The 17,864-nt window shown below is 47.9% G+C and overlaps 2 protein-coding genes across 6 annotated transcripts in view; both read left to right on the top strand.

Annotated features, from left to right (window-relative positions):
• The first annotated feature begins 2,811 nt into the window (after positions 1 to 2,811).
• Positions 2,812 to 14,016, top strand: LOC118212969 (SH2B adapter protein 3-like). Its single transcript, XM_035391546.1, has 9 exons — positions 2,812 to 3,252; positions 4,598 to 4,917; positions 5,017 to 5,939; positions 7,894 to 7,995; positions 8,285 to 8,379; positions 10,867 to 10,955; positions 11,067 to 11,281; positions 12,172 to 12,343; positions 12,494 to 14,016. Exons 1-9 carry the CDS (start codon positions 3,119 to 3,121, stop codon positions 12,781 to 12,783), a joined length of 2,340 nt encoding a protein of 779 aa, XP_035247437.1. The 5' UTR covers positions 2,812 to 3,118; the 3' UTR covers positions 12,784 to 14,016.
• Positions 14,017 to 16,262: 2,246 nt separating this feature from the next.
• LOC118212965 (phosphatidylinositol 4-kinase alpha-like) overlaps positions 16,263 to 17,864 on the top strand; it is a 38,521-nt gene continuing 36,919 nt past the window's right edge. For all 5 annotated transcript variants that reach the window (XM_035391536.1, XM_035391534.1, XM_035391535.1 and 2 more), the window contains exons 1-4: positions 16,263 to 16,417; positions 17,011 to 17,127; positions 17,226 to 17,319; positions 17,555 to 17,643. In XM_035391536.1, the coding sequence (XP_035247427.1) occupies positions 16,319 to 16,417; positions 17,011 to 17,127; positions 17,226 to 17,319; positions 17,555 to 17,643 (399 nt within the window). In that variant the 5' untranslated portion in view covers positions 16,263 to 16,318. The remainder of the gene's footprint in view (positions 16,418 to 17,010; positions 17,128 to 17,225; positions 17,320 to 17,554; positions 17,644 to 17,864) is intronic.

Here is a 17,864-nt window from a genome sequence, read left to right as displayed (position 1 = left end):
CTTGGGAGGAACATTTCCTTTTTCCTATTTCAGTATTTTGTGATGTGAGTTTTCATATCTCTGCTTTGTCATCTGTCCTTCAGATGAGATGTTAAACCAACATCCTGACTGCTCATAAAATGCCCCTTTACACTTTGCAAATCACTATTACAATTTGTAGCTCCGACAGGTGACACATGGCAGCCATTTCACATGAAGACGCACACCAGTTAATTTCTTCCCTGACTTTTATCCTTAAACAAATTTTAACACATTGCAGGTTTGGCTCTTCGCCATTTTTTCTTTTTGAATTTTTTATTTTCCTCAAATGGTTTGGTTTCAACGATTAGATACCCACACTGTCTGAAGTTAGGACCCCAGAAAGGTCACCTGTTATTCTATTCAAAAACAATAATCTCATTCTAAAGAAATCATTCCGTGTATGACACATTACAGAAAAGGAAAGCAATAGTTGATTCAAAGTCCTGCGATGTGAATGTGGGATAACTAGCCTTCATGGCATGCAAACCTATTTCTGAAATGTGTGTCGCTCAATAACCACAAGCAACGTCTAATCAAGAGCAATTAGCAGCTTCTTATAATTCAAGGATGCACGTGTGGTTGGAACGGGAATTAGCATATACTTGATAGCCCCAGGACTGGTTGAAAACCCGTGATCTACAGTACAGAGATGCTGCTGCTGCGGTGTTATTTGTTTTTGGGTTCAAGTCTGCCCCCTTCTGAAAAATTTCAGTGGTTGCGCAAAAGGAATTTATATGGCGAGTTATAGAGTTGCACCGTACTCCGGTCTTTTTTTCCCCCAAACTCTTGAACTGCCTCCGCTCACAACCATTCACAGATATTTTTGCGTGTTTTTTTGTCATTTTCGTTCCATCAGTGTCTTTGTTCTGGTGTGCGTATTCTGTCATTTGCTTCTTTACCTTTGATATCACAAAATCCATTCCGAAATTCTAAATATCAGTTTCCTTCTTTTGGCATTAATTTTTAGTTGTGAACATGGCTACCAGAGGAGGATTCATAGAACAGGTGAAAGGTGAGTTTCTTGGAGATTTTAGACAACAAATGTAATGGAAAAACAGTCGTGCAATGTTTCAATTTAATTATTAATATGTATAGACCAACTACATAAAATCAGCAATAGCCTACATTTTCCCACGGCGCGCAGGAACTGTGGGCTATGCATGGCAAATTGTGGTCACTCACTCACTCACGGATGACCTTTCAGGGATGTTTTGGGGGGCGCATGCGCAGATGGTGCTTAGTTTAGTAGGACGCATGCGCAGGTGGTACCAGCTAAAATGTGTCTGCGGAAGTGAGTTGCGCCGTGTTGCATTGTTTTAATGAAGACGCATCAGTTTGCCGGAACTACGTTGTCTGCCTGTCACTAGTTACAGATGACACACTGAATCTGTCTCCATGTGGTTCAAATGTTTAACCAATGGTTAAACATTTGGCAACACTCCCTCTACATGCAACTGAAGCAAGTTACACATACAGACTTTTGGCACTGTTTTTACGCATCCGGTATGGAGAGCCAATCGTTCAAGGCATTTTCAACTATCCAATCAGCGCTCCAGTAGAGACCACAGTTGGGCAATTTTCCCCCATTGAGTCTCCAAGAACGTCGTTATTAAAGAGTATATTGCAGGTTGGAGACCCCAGTGAATCAATGTGTAGGAAAATGATGTAGGAACTAGATTTTCAGTAAAAAATATATACTGAGTGTCCGCTACCGTGACTTCTGGAGTCGTTTTGTGAGAGAATTTTACTTCCGCATCTTAAAAAAAAAAAAAAAAAAACAAAAACCGCCAAACACGGAAGTGACGTAACAAAAGGGAGCGCAGTCAAGTTTTACAATAAGAAGAATGGGTACCATGTCATTCTACAGTCAATATCTGGGAATAAATATAGATTAAAAATACAACCTTACCATTGGTTTTACAAGTAGAGATGTCCCTTTTGAGACTGAGTGGTCATTTGTCTTGCACAATCTGTCTGTGAAATATAAGTGCATTTGTGACGCCAGGGCACCTTGCAAAATAGCTGTGTGTTATACCACACGTGTTGTTTGCGGCGTTGTTTCCCTTTTCAGTCCTGGCTTGATTGAGACTTCATTTATTCAGTCGGTGAGAGTATAAGCTTTCTAACGATGTATAACATGACTAATTTTGCTTTTGGAATAGCGTTTTATAGGTCAGAGTAACGGAAGATTTTCTCATCATCGCATTCACTTACACATTCACTCTGTGGTAGCAGACGCTGAACCTGACGAAAACGTTGTCAACGATATTTCGTAATTTCTTGGAAAATACTATTATTATTGAGGACTTCTGGGCATAGCTAAGCCATATGTTTGCTGATAGACCTAGCTGACATCGTTTTTTGAAGATACACATACAGATGCATCAGTAGATAAAGTTTTGTGTTGATCTGACTTATGGTGTGGGAGTTATGGCCTTTTAAAGTATGACCGTTTGTTATAGCGCTACCATCTGGCCGACATAGGTGATTTGTAGTGCATGAGCAGTGGGGGCGGGGGGGGGGGGCATAGGATATCACCAACCAAATTTGGTTGCTCTAGGACTTATGATTGCTGAGCCTCAGACACATTTAGCGGGGAAAAATAAGAATAATAATAATGTAACAGATACAATAGGGTTCCACCGGCTTCGCTGCTTGGACCCCTAATAAACGTGATGTAATTAATTATACGTTGAGAAATAAACATATGTAGCCAACTCCTTTTTCGAAGGGGACTGTAAATCTTCCATTCATCGAAACCACTGGCTTTGTAAGGGTAATGATCTGGCACAGCATCCGTTTAAGCAGATATAGGCGAAAGAAAGTGATGCACATTAAGTGCATTAAGGACTACGCACGTCAGCAGCAGGTCTACAAAACAATGCTACATATCAGCAGGCCAGCGTGTTACGGCTCTGTCAGCGCACTACTCTGGAAGCAGCCTGTATGGAAGTGCTATACCTGGGGGAAAAAGTTGTTTTACGGCAATAGACTAGGCTATATAATGTTATGGTCTTTTTGAAAGGCGGATATTCTCCTTGATAAATGACGTCTAAACCCTCCTTATTGTTTCTAAGAAGCATACAATGGGGTATTCATGGAACATTTGGCAGCGGAATTGATGAGTTACCTAAGCATTTTCCGCGCCTTAGTTTCCTTCCTGAAACTTTGCGAAAATTTGTTGCACACCGCTAACATGGGAGAGAAAATAACGGGTCTTGAAGAAAGCAGGTAAAGTCGTTTTAACGTCTGCTAACTGAAACCGATTTAGTGTTGTGGCTGTTATGTGAGACAGATTTCTTAAGTTGACTGGGGAAAGTGTCTTGTCGTTTATTACTTGGGACCCCGGTTTGTTTTGCCCGGAATGCAAGCTACTGTGGTCGTATTACCGTAAGCTTGCTGCTGCGCCTTCAGGGGGGCGCGCGAGACAAAATGAGCATGGGAACGGTGCGTTGAAACGTCACAACTTTATAGATATTTCGCTAGTGATTTTTTTTAAAAATATTTTGGGAATGAGTCTTTTTTGGTGACGCCACATATAATGACATAGCTATGTCTACAGCTATGTCTAGCTGCGGTTGATTGTATAGGAAATATTTTAGTTTAGTTGTTCTGTGTGCTGGTGGTCAGTAGACTATAGCCTACTGAAAAAAGCGTTGCCCTTTACAGCTTATGTCATATCAATCACATTAGGCTAAATAAAACAACGCCTCCTCATTTGCCAGGACTAAACTCAGGATAATTCTTTTAAAATACAAAAGCGTTGGCTATAGGCGGCTTTTACAGTGCTAACTACATGCAGGCTACCGAACGAAGCTCTGAAAGTAACAAACCACTGCGCCGTAAGAAACACCCCACTTAGAATAAAATGGCAATAAGTGTAATATTTAAATATATATATATATATATTTGAATAATATGTTGCCTGATATATTCAAAAGCAATGCCTTCCCTCTGCGATAACCAGAATGGATGTCTCTGAAGCATGGTCCTGGAGAGACACTCAGTTCTCTGGTTTTGCTTTCACCTTGAAAGCAGCGTCCAGTTGTGACCCCAGACACCCGGAGGGGTGAGCAGACTGTAGTAGACAAGTTTAGATGCTGAATTAATGCCCATGTTGCAGTGAAAACCGGCCGGCCCTGTGGCCTTCAGGACCAGGATTGAGAGGACCTGTCTTAAAGTGATAAAGAGCTTATAAAACAAAGGGAGACTTATGAGTAATCCTGTGGGTTTCAAGTATGATGCTGAATCAGTCCTGGCTTTTTCCACTGGAAGTTGTTTTAAGAAAAGAAAACAATTGACAGCTGTGAAGAATTTCAGGAAAAGAACGTTGGTTTTCCCGGCATCCTTACACCCCTTTCCCCATCTCTCACCAGAGAGCTCTTACAAGGGATGGACATTAACAGTAGTTACGAGCTCTCATGAACATACAGTGCATGCACAGAACTGCACCAGATGTGAGTTTTGGGTGTGACCAGTGCTGATCCGGCCAATCAGAACCCAGGGAAATCTCAGCGTTGACTCACTTTCGCCACTTTGTTTTTTCTGTTCTTTTTCCCTGTTTCTTTTGAGTCAGAGGTGTAATTTTGGCCTCCCCTCTTCCTGCTGCCACTGACCCTCAGGTGTCTCTGGCTCTTGTGATGAATGGCAGCGCTGTCCAGCAGGGGGCAGCGGTCCCTCCCGGCCGACCGCTGCAGAGCTGGGGCGAGTTCTGTGAGCTTCACGCCCTCGCCGTGGCGCGCCACCTGGCCGCCCGGTACCGCCACTTCGCCAGCGAGCAGCCGTGGCAGGACACGGTGCCCGCGGACAGCTTCTCCAGGCTCTTCAGCAGCCTGTTCCAGCAGTACTTCTGCAGCGAGGTGGCCAAGGAACACCCGCCCCTGACCCCGCCCCCATCCCCGCCCCCACTGCTGACCCCGCCCCCAGCACTGGACCCACTGGCTCTGGTCCCACCCCCACCGCTGACCCCGCCCCCACCTCTGGCTCCGCCCCCAGCACTGACCCCACCCCCTGCACTGGACCCACTGGCCTTGCCCCCAGCACTGGTCCCACCCCCACTGCTAGCCCCACCCCCACCGCTGACCCCGCCCCCAGCACTGGCTTCACCCCCACTGCTGGCTCCACCCGCACCGCTGACCCTGCCCCCAGCACTGGACCCACTGGCTCCGCCCCCAGCACTGGCCCCGCCTCCCCCCGTGCGGGGTGGTTGGCAGATGATGTCTTTTCCAGGGGGGCAGGGTTGTCGGTATTCGGAGCGGCCTGGCCCACAGGCTCTTTTGGCGCTTTTGGCTTCGAAGGTGGAGCCTTTAGTTCCCACAATGCCGCTGGGTCGGCGCCTGCCCCTGGAACGCCCCCCCGCTGACCGCGCTGGCCGCCATGTTGGAGCGCTGCTTGGTGAGCACAGCCAGGAGGGCGCCCTGTGTGCCCGGGGAGGGGGAATCTGGGGCCGCCCAGCCACTGAGCGCTGGTGCCCTAACCCTCTCCTCCCCGCCCCGTCTCGGGCTGGCCCGGGGTGCATCCTGCCCTCGTCCCGCATCCTGCCCCCGTCCCGGGGTTCCCCGGGGTGCGTATTGCCCCTGTCCGTGGCACAGATCCGCCGTGGCACGCGTGGGCTCCTGAAGAAGTGCTTGCGCGGGTCTGGGCGGCACGCCGGTCTCGGGGGCGACGGACTGGCCCAAACCCCCCCCCCGGCGGGCCGCTGGCTGGACCGGCTGGCCTGCAGGTTCCGTCTGCAGCGGCCCCCGAGTGGGCCGGAGGTGCCTGCCGACTGCAGGGAGGGCCTCCTCAGGTACCTGCTGGTGCAGGATGGCGTGGCGGACTCCCGTGCGGACTGGCAGCGCTGCAGACTGCTGCTGTGGAGAGACCCCCACGGCATGCTGGGACAGCTCTACCAGTTGCAGCTGTTTGACCCGCCAAAGGTGGGTACAATTCATACTATAGACTGCGCTCATAACTGCTCATAATACATTCATAGCAGAGACTGTGCTCATAGCTGCTCATAATACATTCATAACAAACTGTGCTCATAACTGCTCATAATACGTTCATAACAGACTGTACTCATAACTGCTCATAATACATTCATAACAGAAACTGTGCTCATAGCTGCTCATAATACATTCATAACAAACTGTGCTCATACCTGCTCATAATATGTTCATAACAGATTGCGCTCATAACTGCTCATAATACGTTCATAGTAGAGACTGTGCGCATGGCTGCTCATAATACATTCATAGCAGAGACTGTGCTCACAACTGCTCAGAATACATTCATAACAATCTGTGCTCATAACTGCTCATAATGCGCTCATAACAGACTGTACTCATAACTGCTCATAATACATTCATAACAGAAACTGTGCTCACAACAGGTCATAATATGGCAAACGTAGATTGAGTCTAGTCTTTAGTCTGTTTGATACGAGGCTGTATATAGACAGCCATTGTTATTGTATTTGCAACAGCTGGAGGTCCCATTAGCATATAGCACGTCCTCAACATTATTCACAGCCTTGATAAAGATGTGTAGTCTTCTGTGTTGTTTTTTGAGACTGGGGAACATATTTGCAGGGATCTGACTACACCTCCATACAGAATGGAACTGTGCTCATAACTGGTCATAAAGAATCTGTCACAAATCTTTTAGATGATTTTGCTATAAGTAAAAGTTGGATGAGCAGTTTTGACAGTACCGAGGCATCTGTTGCATGGTAAATATTGTCAGCAAACCATAAGAGCACGTTGGCCCGGGTCATCTCGCAGAAAGAGGAAGCTGTCTGCTCACTGATAATTTTAGGGCAAGAGAGAATTCAGAACACGGAAGTGCAAACTTTAAAGATAGGCTGTGTGTACCACACCAGCACGACAGATAAATCTGCTGCCCAAACCCGCCAGGCTGCTTTATCCAATCAGTTCTTATATTTTTAGTTTCCTCCTTACAATTTTAGCACTGTCATTTCTCCAGGTCCTCTTTTCTTATATAGAATCTTTCTAAAGGAAACTGCGATAAATTAACCCACTTAGCTTAATGGTTTCACAAGACTTCTAGAAATATAGGGTTGCTGCAATGGCTGGTATTTTACTGGTCTTTAAAAGGCATTTTTTTGTATCATCAAATGCTTGCTTTAAAACTTCTGAACTGCTAACACAGGTTAGTAAGGCTTATTCATCTGTGCTCTTTTCTCGGTAGACTATCGGGGTGGGGGGGTGCTCGGGTCGGGGGGGTTCTGACTGGTTGTGATTAAAATAGTAGGAAGACAGGAAGGGAGATATTGAGAATGAAATAGAATTTTCTAAAGAGGAAGTGAACAACTTTGAAATAGAAGGTTTGAGTTTAAGAACAGACAGCCTTCAGAAAACTTGGGGCTTTAATAGAAATTAAAAAGAAATGTCATTCTTTAGAATATCTGTCTCTTTATGAGAGCAAAATTCATAATTTAGTGATGAAGTGCGCGATGAAGGTGAAGTGTTAGCCGTGTCTTTTGTTACAGCGATAAGTCGGCCATCTTTCCCCGATAATCACTGCAGATACTCCGGTTTCCAAGTGTCACAGGCTTGCTTCTCCGCACCCAGGCTTTGGGATTGGTCTGTCCAATTGTTGCTGAAGGATGCTGGGAAATTTATTAAGTATGTATGCACAGTAGGCAAGTGCACTGGTTCAGACACTGCCCAGACCTTGAATGCTTGGGTGGTTAAAAAAAGCTTTTCCTGGATTTTAAGTTCTCCTAGAACCACCCTTTAAAAAGAAAGAAAAAAAAACGAATTTGATGAAAATGTAAGTAGGAATTGTCTCATATAAAACTTCTCAGAGTGAGAGCACTGGTCCTAGGGCCGATGTTCTGGAGCTTGAGCAGTCTTTCTGATCTCCCAGGGCTGCAGGCCCCAGCTGACAGTGAGGTGCTGTGACATCACAGAGCTCCGTCGCTGCAGTCACCTGGAGATGCCTGACAACAGGAACACGTTCGTCTTAAAGGTGCGTGGAGGAGCTTTTTAACCGCACGCTCACCTGGCTGTGTCTGACAGCGCCAGACGTTTATTTTAAATGTGAGAAAATGCCATTATGTCTGTGGCTGGTGGTCTGTTTTATGTATTGCGTGTTTTCAACTGAGTGTATATATTGTTGTTAAAATATTACACACGCACTATTTGAAATGAATGATTCACACATGGAAAGAAACAGTGTTCCCTTTGTCACTGTTTTTCTTGACCCGGACTACACAAGTATAAACACACTCTCATTCTGGCATCCTTCCTCACCGCAGGTGAATCATTACGGCGGCAGTTTTATATTTGAGGCCGATAACGATCAGCAAGTCAGTTCCTGGACTGCAGCCATCAGCAGATACATCAACACAGGGTGAGCAGCAGATACATCAACACTGGGTGAACAGCAGATACATCAACACTGGGTGAACAGCAGATACATCAACACTGGGTGAGCAGCAGATACATCAACACTGGGTGAGCGGCAGATACATCAACACTGGGTGAGCAGCAGATACATCAACACTGGGTGAACAGCAGATACATCAACACTGGGTGAACAGCAGATACATCAACACTGGGTGAACAGCAGATACATCAACACTGGGTGAGCAGCAGATACATCAACACTGGATGAGCAGCAGATACATCAACACTGGGTGAGCAGCAGATACATCAACAAGGGTGAACAGCAGATACATCAACACAGGGTGAGCAGCAGATACATCAACACAGGGTGAGCAGCAGATACATCGACACTGGGTGCGCAGCAGATACATCAACACAGGGTGAACAGCAGATACATCAACACAGGGTGAGCAGCGGCAGATGGGGATGTTAATCTGCAGTTACATAAGGACTCATAAAGGGATTTTCTGTAAGAATTTGACAGCAAAATGCAAATCCACAGGAAGGCCACATAAATAATTGTCTTGTTAATGTCAGCTGAGCCTGTGCAGTCAGCTGCCCTAGTTTACTGGACATGAAGCCCTGATCAGAACCAGCCATACCCAACATGCATTTCCAGTGCAGAGCTGTGTATATTTAGTGTGCTTGAAGTTTGTACAGGAGCTGCTTATTTCCGGATGATAGATTTGTTTGTTTAAGAATTTGTGAACGTGCGTTTGTGAGTGTACATGTGTGCGTTTGTGAATGTGCGTATGCGTGCGTTTGTGAGTGTGCATGTGTGCATGTGTGTGTTTGCATGTGTGTGTTTGCGAGTGTGCATTTGTGAGTGTGCATGTGTGAGTTTGTGAGTTTGTGTGCGCGTAGGTGAATGTGTGTATATGTGCGTATAGTTTGTATGTCTTTCTGTGTTTGTGTGGGTTTGTGTGTGTATATATGTGTATGTGCGCATGTGTCTTTATGTGTGTATGTTTACATATCTGTGTGTGTGAGAGTGTGTGTGTGTGCGTGTGTGTGTGAGTGAGTGTGTGCGTGCATGTGTGTGTGTGTGAGTGTGTGCGTGCATGTGTGTGAGTGTGTGTGTGTGCGTGTGTGTGAGTGTTCGTGTGTGAGAGTGTGTGTGTGCGTGTGTGTGTGTGAGAGTGTGTGAGAGTGTGTGTGTGAGTGTGTGTGAGTGTGTGTGTGTGTGTGTGTGTTCGTGTGTGTTCGTGTGTGTGTGTGTGTTCGTGTGTGAGAGTATGTGTGTGAGTGTGTGTTCGTGTGTGTGTGTGTGTGTGTGTGTGTTCGTGTGTGAGAGTGTGTGTGTGAGTGTGTGTGTGTGTGTGTGTTCGTGTGTGTTTGTGTGTGTGTGTGTGTGAGTGTGTGTGTGTGTTCGTGTGTGTTTGTGTGTGTGTGTGTGTGTGTGTTCGTGTGTGTTTGTGTGTGTGTGAGTGTGTGTGTGTGTGTGTGTGTGTGTGTGTGTGTGTGTGTGTGTGTGTGTGAGAGTGTGTGAGAGTGTGTGTGTGAGTGTGTGTGAGTGTGTGTGTGTGTGTGTGTGTGTATGTTCGTGTGTGTTCGTGTGTGAGAGTGTGTGTGTGCGTGTGTGTGCGTGAGTGTGTGTGTGTGTGTGAGAGTGTGTGAGAGTGTGTGTGTGAGTGTGTGTATGTGTTCGTGTGTGTTCGTGTGTGTGTGTGTGTGTGTGTGTGTTCGTGTGTGAGAGTGTGTGTGTGAGTGTGTGTGAGTGTGTGTGTGTGTGTGTGTGTGTGTGTGTTCGTGTGTGAGAGTGTGTGAGAGTGTGTGTGTGCGTGTGTGTGTGTGAGTGTGTGTGTGTGTGTGTGTGTGAGTGTGTGTGAGTGTGTGTGTGTGTGTGTATGTGTTCGTGTGTGTTCGTGTGTGTGTGTGTGTGTGTGTGTGAGAGTGTGTGAGAGTGTGTGTGTGAGTGTGTGTGAGTGTGTGAGTGTGTGTGTGTGAGTGTGTGTGTGTGTGTGTGTGTGAGTATGTGTGTGTGTGTGTGTGTGTGTGTGTGTGTGTTCGTGTGTGAGAGTGTGTGTGTGAGTGTGTGTGTGTGTGTGTGTGTGTGTGTGTGTGCTGGGGGTTATGCGGGACTGCTGAGCAGAGATTTGCTTCCCCCTCATTGTGCTGCTTAGCAGTAGCAACAATAGCATCGCTTCATTTCCAAGAATTGTAGGACCTGCTTCCTGGCCCCACCCGCCACTGTGTGGCTTCCTTTCTGCCCGAGCGGCACCCTGCTCTTTCACCACCTCCCAAATGCACACAAAATAAACTACAAACCCCAGCAACAAACCCCAAGTTAAATCAAACCCCAAGCCAAATGAACCACAGCCGAAACTAACCCCCAGCCGGATCTAACCCCAACCAAAACGAACCCCAACCAAAACGAACCCCAGCCAAAACAAACCCCAGCGAAAATGTGTTAAATGTGTTGAGGCCTTGCTGACAGTCCGCACTCCCGCAGGCCCGACAGGATGGATATGGAGGTGACTACTTCTCTGCCAGACAGTGTGCTGCCGTACACCAGCAGGGGGCGCTCAGAGTCCAGTGCAGGTGAGGCGCAGAATAGGATGGTGTGCCTTAGCATGTAAGACTGGGCTTATTCATCTGCTCTTATGAATCCGTCTAAAAAATAATCAGTCAATGAACCCTACCCCCCCCCAGGGTCTTTACACTTCCCCTCATCAGGCCCCGCCCTCCGGCCGATGGACAACCTCCTGACCCCGTACCCATGGTTCCACGGGGCGGTTTCGCGGCTGACGGCGGCCCAGCTGGTGCAGGCCTCGGGGCCGGAGGGGCACGGCGCTTTCCTGGTGCGGCAGAGCGAGACACGGCGAGGCGACTACGTCCTCACCTTCAACTTCCAGGGCCAGGCCAAGGTACGGCTAGCACTCCAGGGCCAGGCCAAGATACTGCTAGCACTCCAGGGCCAGGCCAAGGTACGGCTAGCACTCCAGGCCCAGGCCAAGGTACGGCTAGCACTCCAGCGCCAGGCCAAGGTACTGCTAGCACTCCAGGGCCAGGCCAAGGTACGGCTACCACTCCAGGGCCTGGCCAAGGTACGGCTAGCACTCCAGGGCCTGGCCAAGGTACGGCTACCACTCCAGGGCCTGGCCAAGGTACGGCTAGCACTCCAGCGCCAGGCCAACATACGGCTAGCACTCCAGGGCCTGGCCAAGGTACGGCTAGCACTCCAGGTCCAGGCCAAGGTACTGCTAGCACTCCAGGGCCAGGCCAAGGTACGGCTAGCACTCCAGGGCCAGGCCATGGTACGGCTAGCACTCCAGGGCCAGGCCAACGTACGGCTAGCACTCCAGGGCCAGGCCAACGTACGGCTAGCACTCCAGGGCCAGGCCAAGGTACGGCTAGCACTCCAGGGCCTGGCCAAGGTACGGCTAGCGCACGGCTTGCCCTCGCCCCCGGCCATGTTCCCCTACCCTTCCCCTGGCTGTGTGCTGAGGCTGCACTGGGCTGGGGGCGGGTAATACCGGTGTGGGAGACCTCGGTGTGGCTGCCCAACCCTGCTCCTGGAGATCTACCATCCCACAGGTTTACATTTCAACCCTATTTAGGCACACCTGATTACTAATGAGCAGCTCATGAGCTGTGCTGTGTTAGGGTTGGAGTGAGAGAGCGGAGTGTCTGAGTGCAGTTCCTGTGTGTGGAGCGTAGGCTGGAGGATGTGTGTGAGTACATGGTGGGCTCAGTGAGCTTGTTGCGGTCATGGCAGGTGACCCGTTTGTAACCCCCCCGTCTGATTTTTGGGCAGCACCTGCGGCTCGTCCTGACGCAGTGGGGGCAGTGTCGCGTGCAGCACCTGCACTTCTCCTCCGTGCTGGACATGCTCAGTCACTACCGCCGCCACCCCATCCCACTGGAGAGTGCCTCCGCCCAAAACATCACCCTTTCCAGCTATGTGGCGGTTAACTCCGCCCCCTCAGGTGAGCACCACCCCCCCCCCCCCCTCGAGCGACCACGCACAACCAGCGCATTTTTCATCAGCAGCCGCTGCTAACTGTGGTCCCTTATGGAAACAAATATACTTCAAATCATTTTAAAAAGTTGTTACTACTGTGCGTAACTGCTTCCAGGTCAGAGTTCAGACGGCCCGGTGGTCCTGGTGCCGTTCTGCCTCCACCGCTGGAGCTCTGAGCCCAGTCTGGCCCGCAGCGATCCGCCCCCTCCTGCGGCTCCGCCCCCTGGCCCCGCCCCTCCCCTGGAGCGCCCTGGCGACGCCCTACGGAGGAGCGCATCCGTGGGCCGCCGCCCCCTGCAGCTGCACCCCAACCTCCGCTCCGCGCCCCTGGACCCCACCTACGAGCTGGAGCCCCTCGGCCAGAGCCACAGGAGGGCCGTAGACAACCAGTACGTGGCAGTCTGAGAGGGGGGCGGAGCCTGGGCAGAGTCAGGGCAGAGCCTGACATTCGCGCACCAAACACCCGCGACGCCCGTTCATATCTGCTGACCTGGCTGAACCTCGTGATGGCCTGACAGGACCGGCCCAGGCTGCACCCTGGACCTGAGGAGGGACACATCAGCAGGTGTTGTTATGACATCCAAGAGTTAGGCGAAGAGCAAGCTGCCCTCCTGTACGGCCAATGGCTTATTTTCACTGCAGTTCCCTATTTAGCTCACCAGAGGGCAGTGCAGCTGGCCCAGCCTGTGCTGGCAGATTACACGCAGCCAGTTCACCAGAGGGGTCACCGTTGAGTCACGACAGGATATCCTGCCAATTATCCTGATGGGAAAAGGAAGGGAAAAGATTACACCCACACACTCTTTCAGAACTCTCAGTGATCTGTGTACAAATGACCTACGTTTGGACCTGCAGGGTCATAGTCTTCTCCTGGGTCAAGAGATTTCGTTTCTTAAAAAAAAATGTATTCTAGCATGATTTTTTCTTTTTTGTCCAGCTGTGGTGCTCTTTACCCTGAACCAGTATGTTTCAGCTATGAAAAATGACCACTTAGCTCATGACCATTGCTCACAAAACATCATCTTTCAGGAAGCCAAACTACCTCATTTGCATTTGAGCAAGTTGTGAACAGCGCAAAAATTGTCAACAAATGTTTCACAAATGTTTGTACAGCTGCAAAATCTCATGGATTTGCTGTGCCCTGTATATAGTTCTGAACCTTTCATGGCAGTAGTGGTATATTCAGAAACTTTGTGTGCCTGTTTTTTTTATCACAGATTTATTCATCTCAGAATAACTAATGTAATAATTTCCATGTTGCATTTGTCTATACTGCTAATGAGAAGATTTATCAATTGCATTTTAATCTTTATTATAGTAGAAAATCAGGATTAAACACAATTATTTTTATGGTTAAGAAATGTACTACTACCAACTTTTTCTAACATTATGTACAACATGAACAAGCAAGTCAGCGTTTCTGTAAATCCATGGCTTGCTCATCTAAGGATAGTTGGGTATCTAACATTTTTGCTAATCAAGTCTCTGCAGAAAACGTGCTTATTTGAAAATCTTTCATGTAATTGTTGTTTTTACCTTTGTCAACCTTTTTATTTTCAGTACATTTTACCCTTATGTACCCTGATTTCCTTGTATTGAAGGTTCTCTATAAATAAAGATTATTATTATTATTATTATAAGTGAGATAAAGGTTAAAGAAATGTTTTTATCTTTGGCACACATCCAATTACATTGTAGGACCTGGCACAGGTCTGTTTCGTTAAAGCATCTGATTTTACTCACCTGCTGAACGCAGTGTTGGCCATCTTTTTCCTGCGTTTTAAAGCGTTCCCTGAACAGCTGCCCTGCTGTGCTCAGGCACAGGCCGTGTCTGTAGGACGGGCTCCTCACCTTCGGCCAGGTCACCATTCAGGTATTTTCCGTTCTCTGTTTTGATCTGGATGCAACAGAGCAGAGCTCCTGACTCACTGGCTGAACTGCAGTGTGCTCGGCTGAACTGCAGTGCGCTCGGCTGAACTGCAGTGGGCTCGGTTGAACTGCTGTGAGCTCGGCTGAACTGCAGTGCGCTCGGCTGAACTGCTGTGCGCTCAGCTGAACTGCAGTGAGCTCGGCTGAACTGCAGTGAGCTCGGCTGAACTGCTGTGGGCTCGGCTGAACTGCAGTGAGCTCGGCTGAACTGCAGTGCGCTCAGCTGAACTGCTGTGAGCTCGGCTGAACTGCGCTGAGCTCGGCTGAACTGCAGTGTTCTCGGCTGAACTGCTGTGCGCTCGGCTGAACTGCAGTGTTCTCGGCTGAACTGCAGTGCGCTCGGCTGAACTGCAGTGAGCTCGGCTGAACTGCAGTGCGCTCGGCTGAACTGCGCTGAGCTCGGCTGAACTGCGCTGAGCTCGGCCGAACTGCAGTGTGCTCGGCTGAACTGCTGTGAGCTCGGCTGAACTGCACTGAGCTCGGCTGAACTGCAGTGTTCTCGGCTGAACTGCTGTGCGCTCGGCTGAACTGCAGTGTTCTCGGCTGAACTGCTGTGAGCTCGGCTGAACTGCAGTGTTCTCGGCTGCCATTATATCAGCCATTTGTGCAGTTGGATATTTGCTGAAGAAGTTCAGCCCTGCTACCTTGCTCAAGGTTTACAACTGCAGCACCCCCACCTGCAAATCTCATCTACAGCTTTGAGCTACAAGCCCAGGTCTTGGATCATTAGGCTATACTGCCACCCAATGTCACCTTTCAGTGTGCTTTATCCTGGATAGAGCCTGCGTGTGTGTGTGCACGTGCGTGTGCATGCGTGTTTTTCATGGAGGGGTTGCTGATTGTCTCGCTTCAGAGTAGGAGTTCTTGTAATACCAGATTCTTTGATACCAAACCAAAACCTGTCCATTGCAGGAATACAATTTTCAATCTGGCGACACCCAGTGGACATGCGTGGAACTGCAGATAAAGAGGGAGGAGAAGGACACTAGTCCTGATGCATTAATATCATATTACGCAATGCATTTCAATTAGGCTGTTCTAAGAATAGTCCCAAGAAGTAGACTTAGTCCGATACATTCAAACTACTTAAGCTGGAGTTGACAGAATACAGGATACTGTACACTAAATGTGTGCTGCTGTGAAGCATCACAGGGGGATCACCTGACAGGAAGTACATGCTCTGCAGCATCAGCATACACACTGACCTGCTGTAGGCATTCTGGGAGTTTAAACTCATCTGCATACACACTGACCTGCGTTAGGAATCCTGGGAGTTTAAACTCATCTGCATATGCACTGACCTGCGTTAGGAATCCTGTGAGTTTAAACTCATCTGCATACACACTGACCTGCGTTAGGAATCCTGGGAGTTTAAACTCATCTGCATATGCACTGACCTGCATTAGGAATCCTGTGAGTTTAAACTCATCTGCATATGCACTGACCTGCTGTATAAATCCTGTGAACTTAAAGCTATGAACACATCTGCTGCTTTTTTCACCATGTACAGTTTGATTTAGTAACATTTAAGTAACACTACTTGATGACCCACGGTGTAATTGTAATTAAATTTCTATACAATATAGCACTACAGTTACATTGTATTTATTTATGACATAATGTTAAAATATTTACGTCCAGCAAAAGATGCCAAAGTTGTGTGTCTTGGGACCACACAAAGGAACCTTGTGAAGCACGAAGGTTCGGGCTATCATTGGTCTGTCTTTCAGTAGAGTTGATCAGGTAAAAGTATTTGTTCATGTTAAACTGATTTATACGAAAACGTGTTCTGCTCACTTCCACATATATATTTTTCGCATATGATTTGTACTATTTTAGTACATATATTATTTTCTTGCCCACGCATACTTAAACTATTCATTGTGAGAACATTTTAACATCGCATTTATGGATTGTCAAACATAGTGTTCTTATTGGACCCTCAGACTTGCCGTATTTGCAGCTTGAATTTGTCCTTTGCTGTTTTTGCGAGGCGGATGGAGGATCAAAAATGTCGGTTAAAGGGGGTGGAACGAAAAGGTTTTATTTTAACACTGTCTTATCCCTTGCTCGATCTCTGGCAGCGCAGCAGCAGGCTCCAGAAGAAAAGGTGAGTGTTCGGGTGTGATTTCCAACAATTGAGCAACGCGGTAGAGTATTTCTGTTCCATGTTTTTCGTCCCCCTTCAAACACCGGCTGTAACCTTAATTTTAAGAGGTGCTTGCTTGCTTCCATACATTCTTACAAACCATTGTTCCTGCCTCGCTAAAACTGTGTTTTTAAATAACGTTATATATTCGCATGTAAATGAAAAATAAATCCTGTGGTCGCAGGAAACTAACAGGAGGTTACTTTAAGATTTACAAGGCAAATCGTCGTGTAACGTTAGCCGTACAGCTACGCGTAAGGTAACATTAGCCGTACTTTGATAGTCAGCTGTCACTGACAGCTAGGTCAGTCTAATACAATTCCGCACGCAGCGTACGAACGAACTACCCCGCTAACTTGCCTACAGTTTCCAGACTTTGCTGCCTGCCCACCACAATGACAATCGACTGTAGGTGTAAAACGATGTGACAGGTTAATGGAGCCTAGCTCTTAGCTGTAAATTGGTTTGAATTCGACAACTGTCTGAATGACTTCAGGTGAACGCTTCGAGGGGTAGGGAATTTATTTGACATTGGCTGTGTGTTGTTATCGAAGGTAAAGAAACTACAATGCATGTGCCCGGTGGACTTTCGTGGCGTCTTCCAGCTGGACGAGCGGCGCAGAGATGCCGTGGTCGCCCTGGGCATCTTTCTGGTGGAGTCTAAGTTGCAGGTGCAGTACTTTATTTCCACAGTAACCTCGTTAACTCCAGTCGGCAGTAGGAGTGTTACGCAATGACTGCCAGGCTTAGTGACGGTTGTTTCTTGCAGCACAAAAAAATAATCCTGCCATACCTGCTCGCGCTGCTGAAGGGATTGCCTCGCGTGCAATGGATCGAGGAAAGCACCGAACGAAAAGCCCGGGGTAAAATAAGATTTAGAAAAATACATACTTAACGTTGTGGCAGTCTGTACAGAATATACAAAACAACAGTCTCATTCATTAAGAATCTTCTTACTGTGCATAAAATATTAAGGAGAACATTTTTTAATTTATAGGCTTCCATAATCCATAATGTGCTTTTGGGTGAGTTCTTGTGTGTGTGTGCTTGGTACTGTATTTGCACATGTATGGCAAGTGTCTTCGTCTTTCATCGCAGAGATTCTCCCTGTAGCAGAGAATTTCTGCTTTTGCCTGGTCACGCTACTGTCGGATGTGGCACAGAGAGACGAGAACTCGCGAAGCCAGGTAAGTCAATCGTCACTTCCGTTAACACTGCGAGCCAAATTGTGAGTAGAAGGAGGTGAGGAGGTGCAGCTCGTGTGTCAGGGGGTAGTTTTACTGCTATGCACAGCAAGAGATCAGCCCGCAGATCTGAAGTTTCTCGCAGAGTTTCCAGGTAGCTGGGTACTTGGGTCTACCCGTGCTCTCGTTGCTTCTAGAACGATGACGTAACAATGTGTTGATGT

This window comes from Anguilla anguilla, chromosome 14 (assembly GCF_013347855.1).
Source record: "Anguilla anguilla isolate fAngAng1 chromosome 14, fAngAng1.pri, whole genome shotgun sequence".
In the NCBI taxonomy this organism is placed as follows: Eukaryota; Metazoa; Chordata; class Actinopteri; order Anguilliformes; family Anguillidae; genus Anguilla; species Anguilla anguilla.
This window is presented reverse-complemented; position numbering and strand designations above follow the sequence as displayed.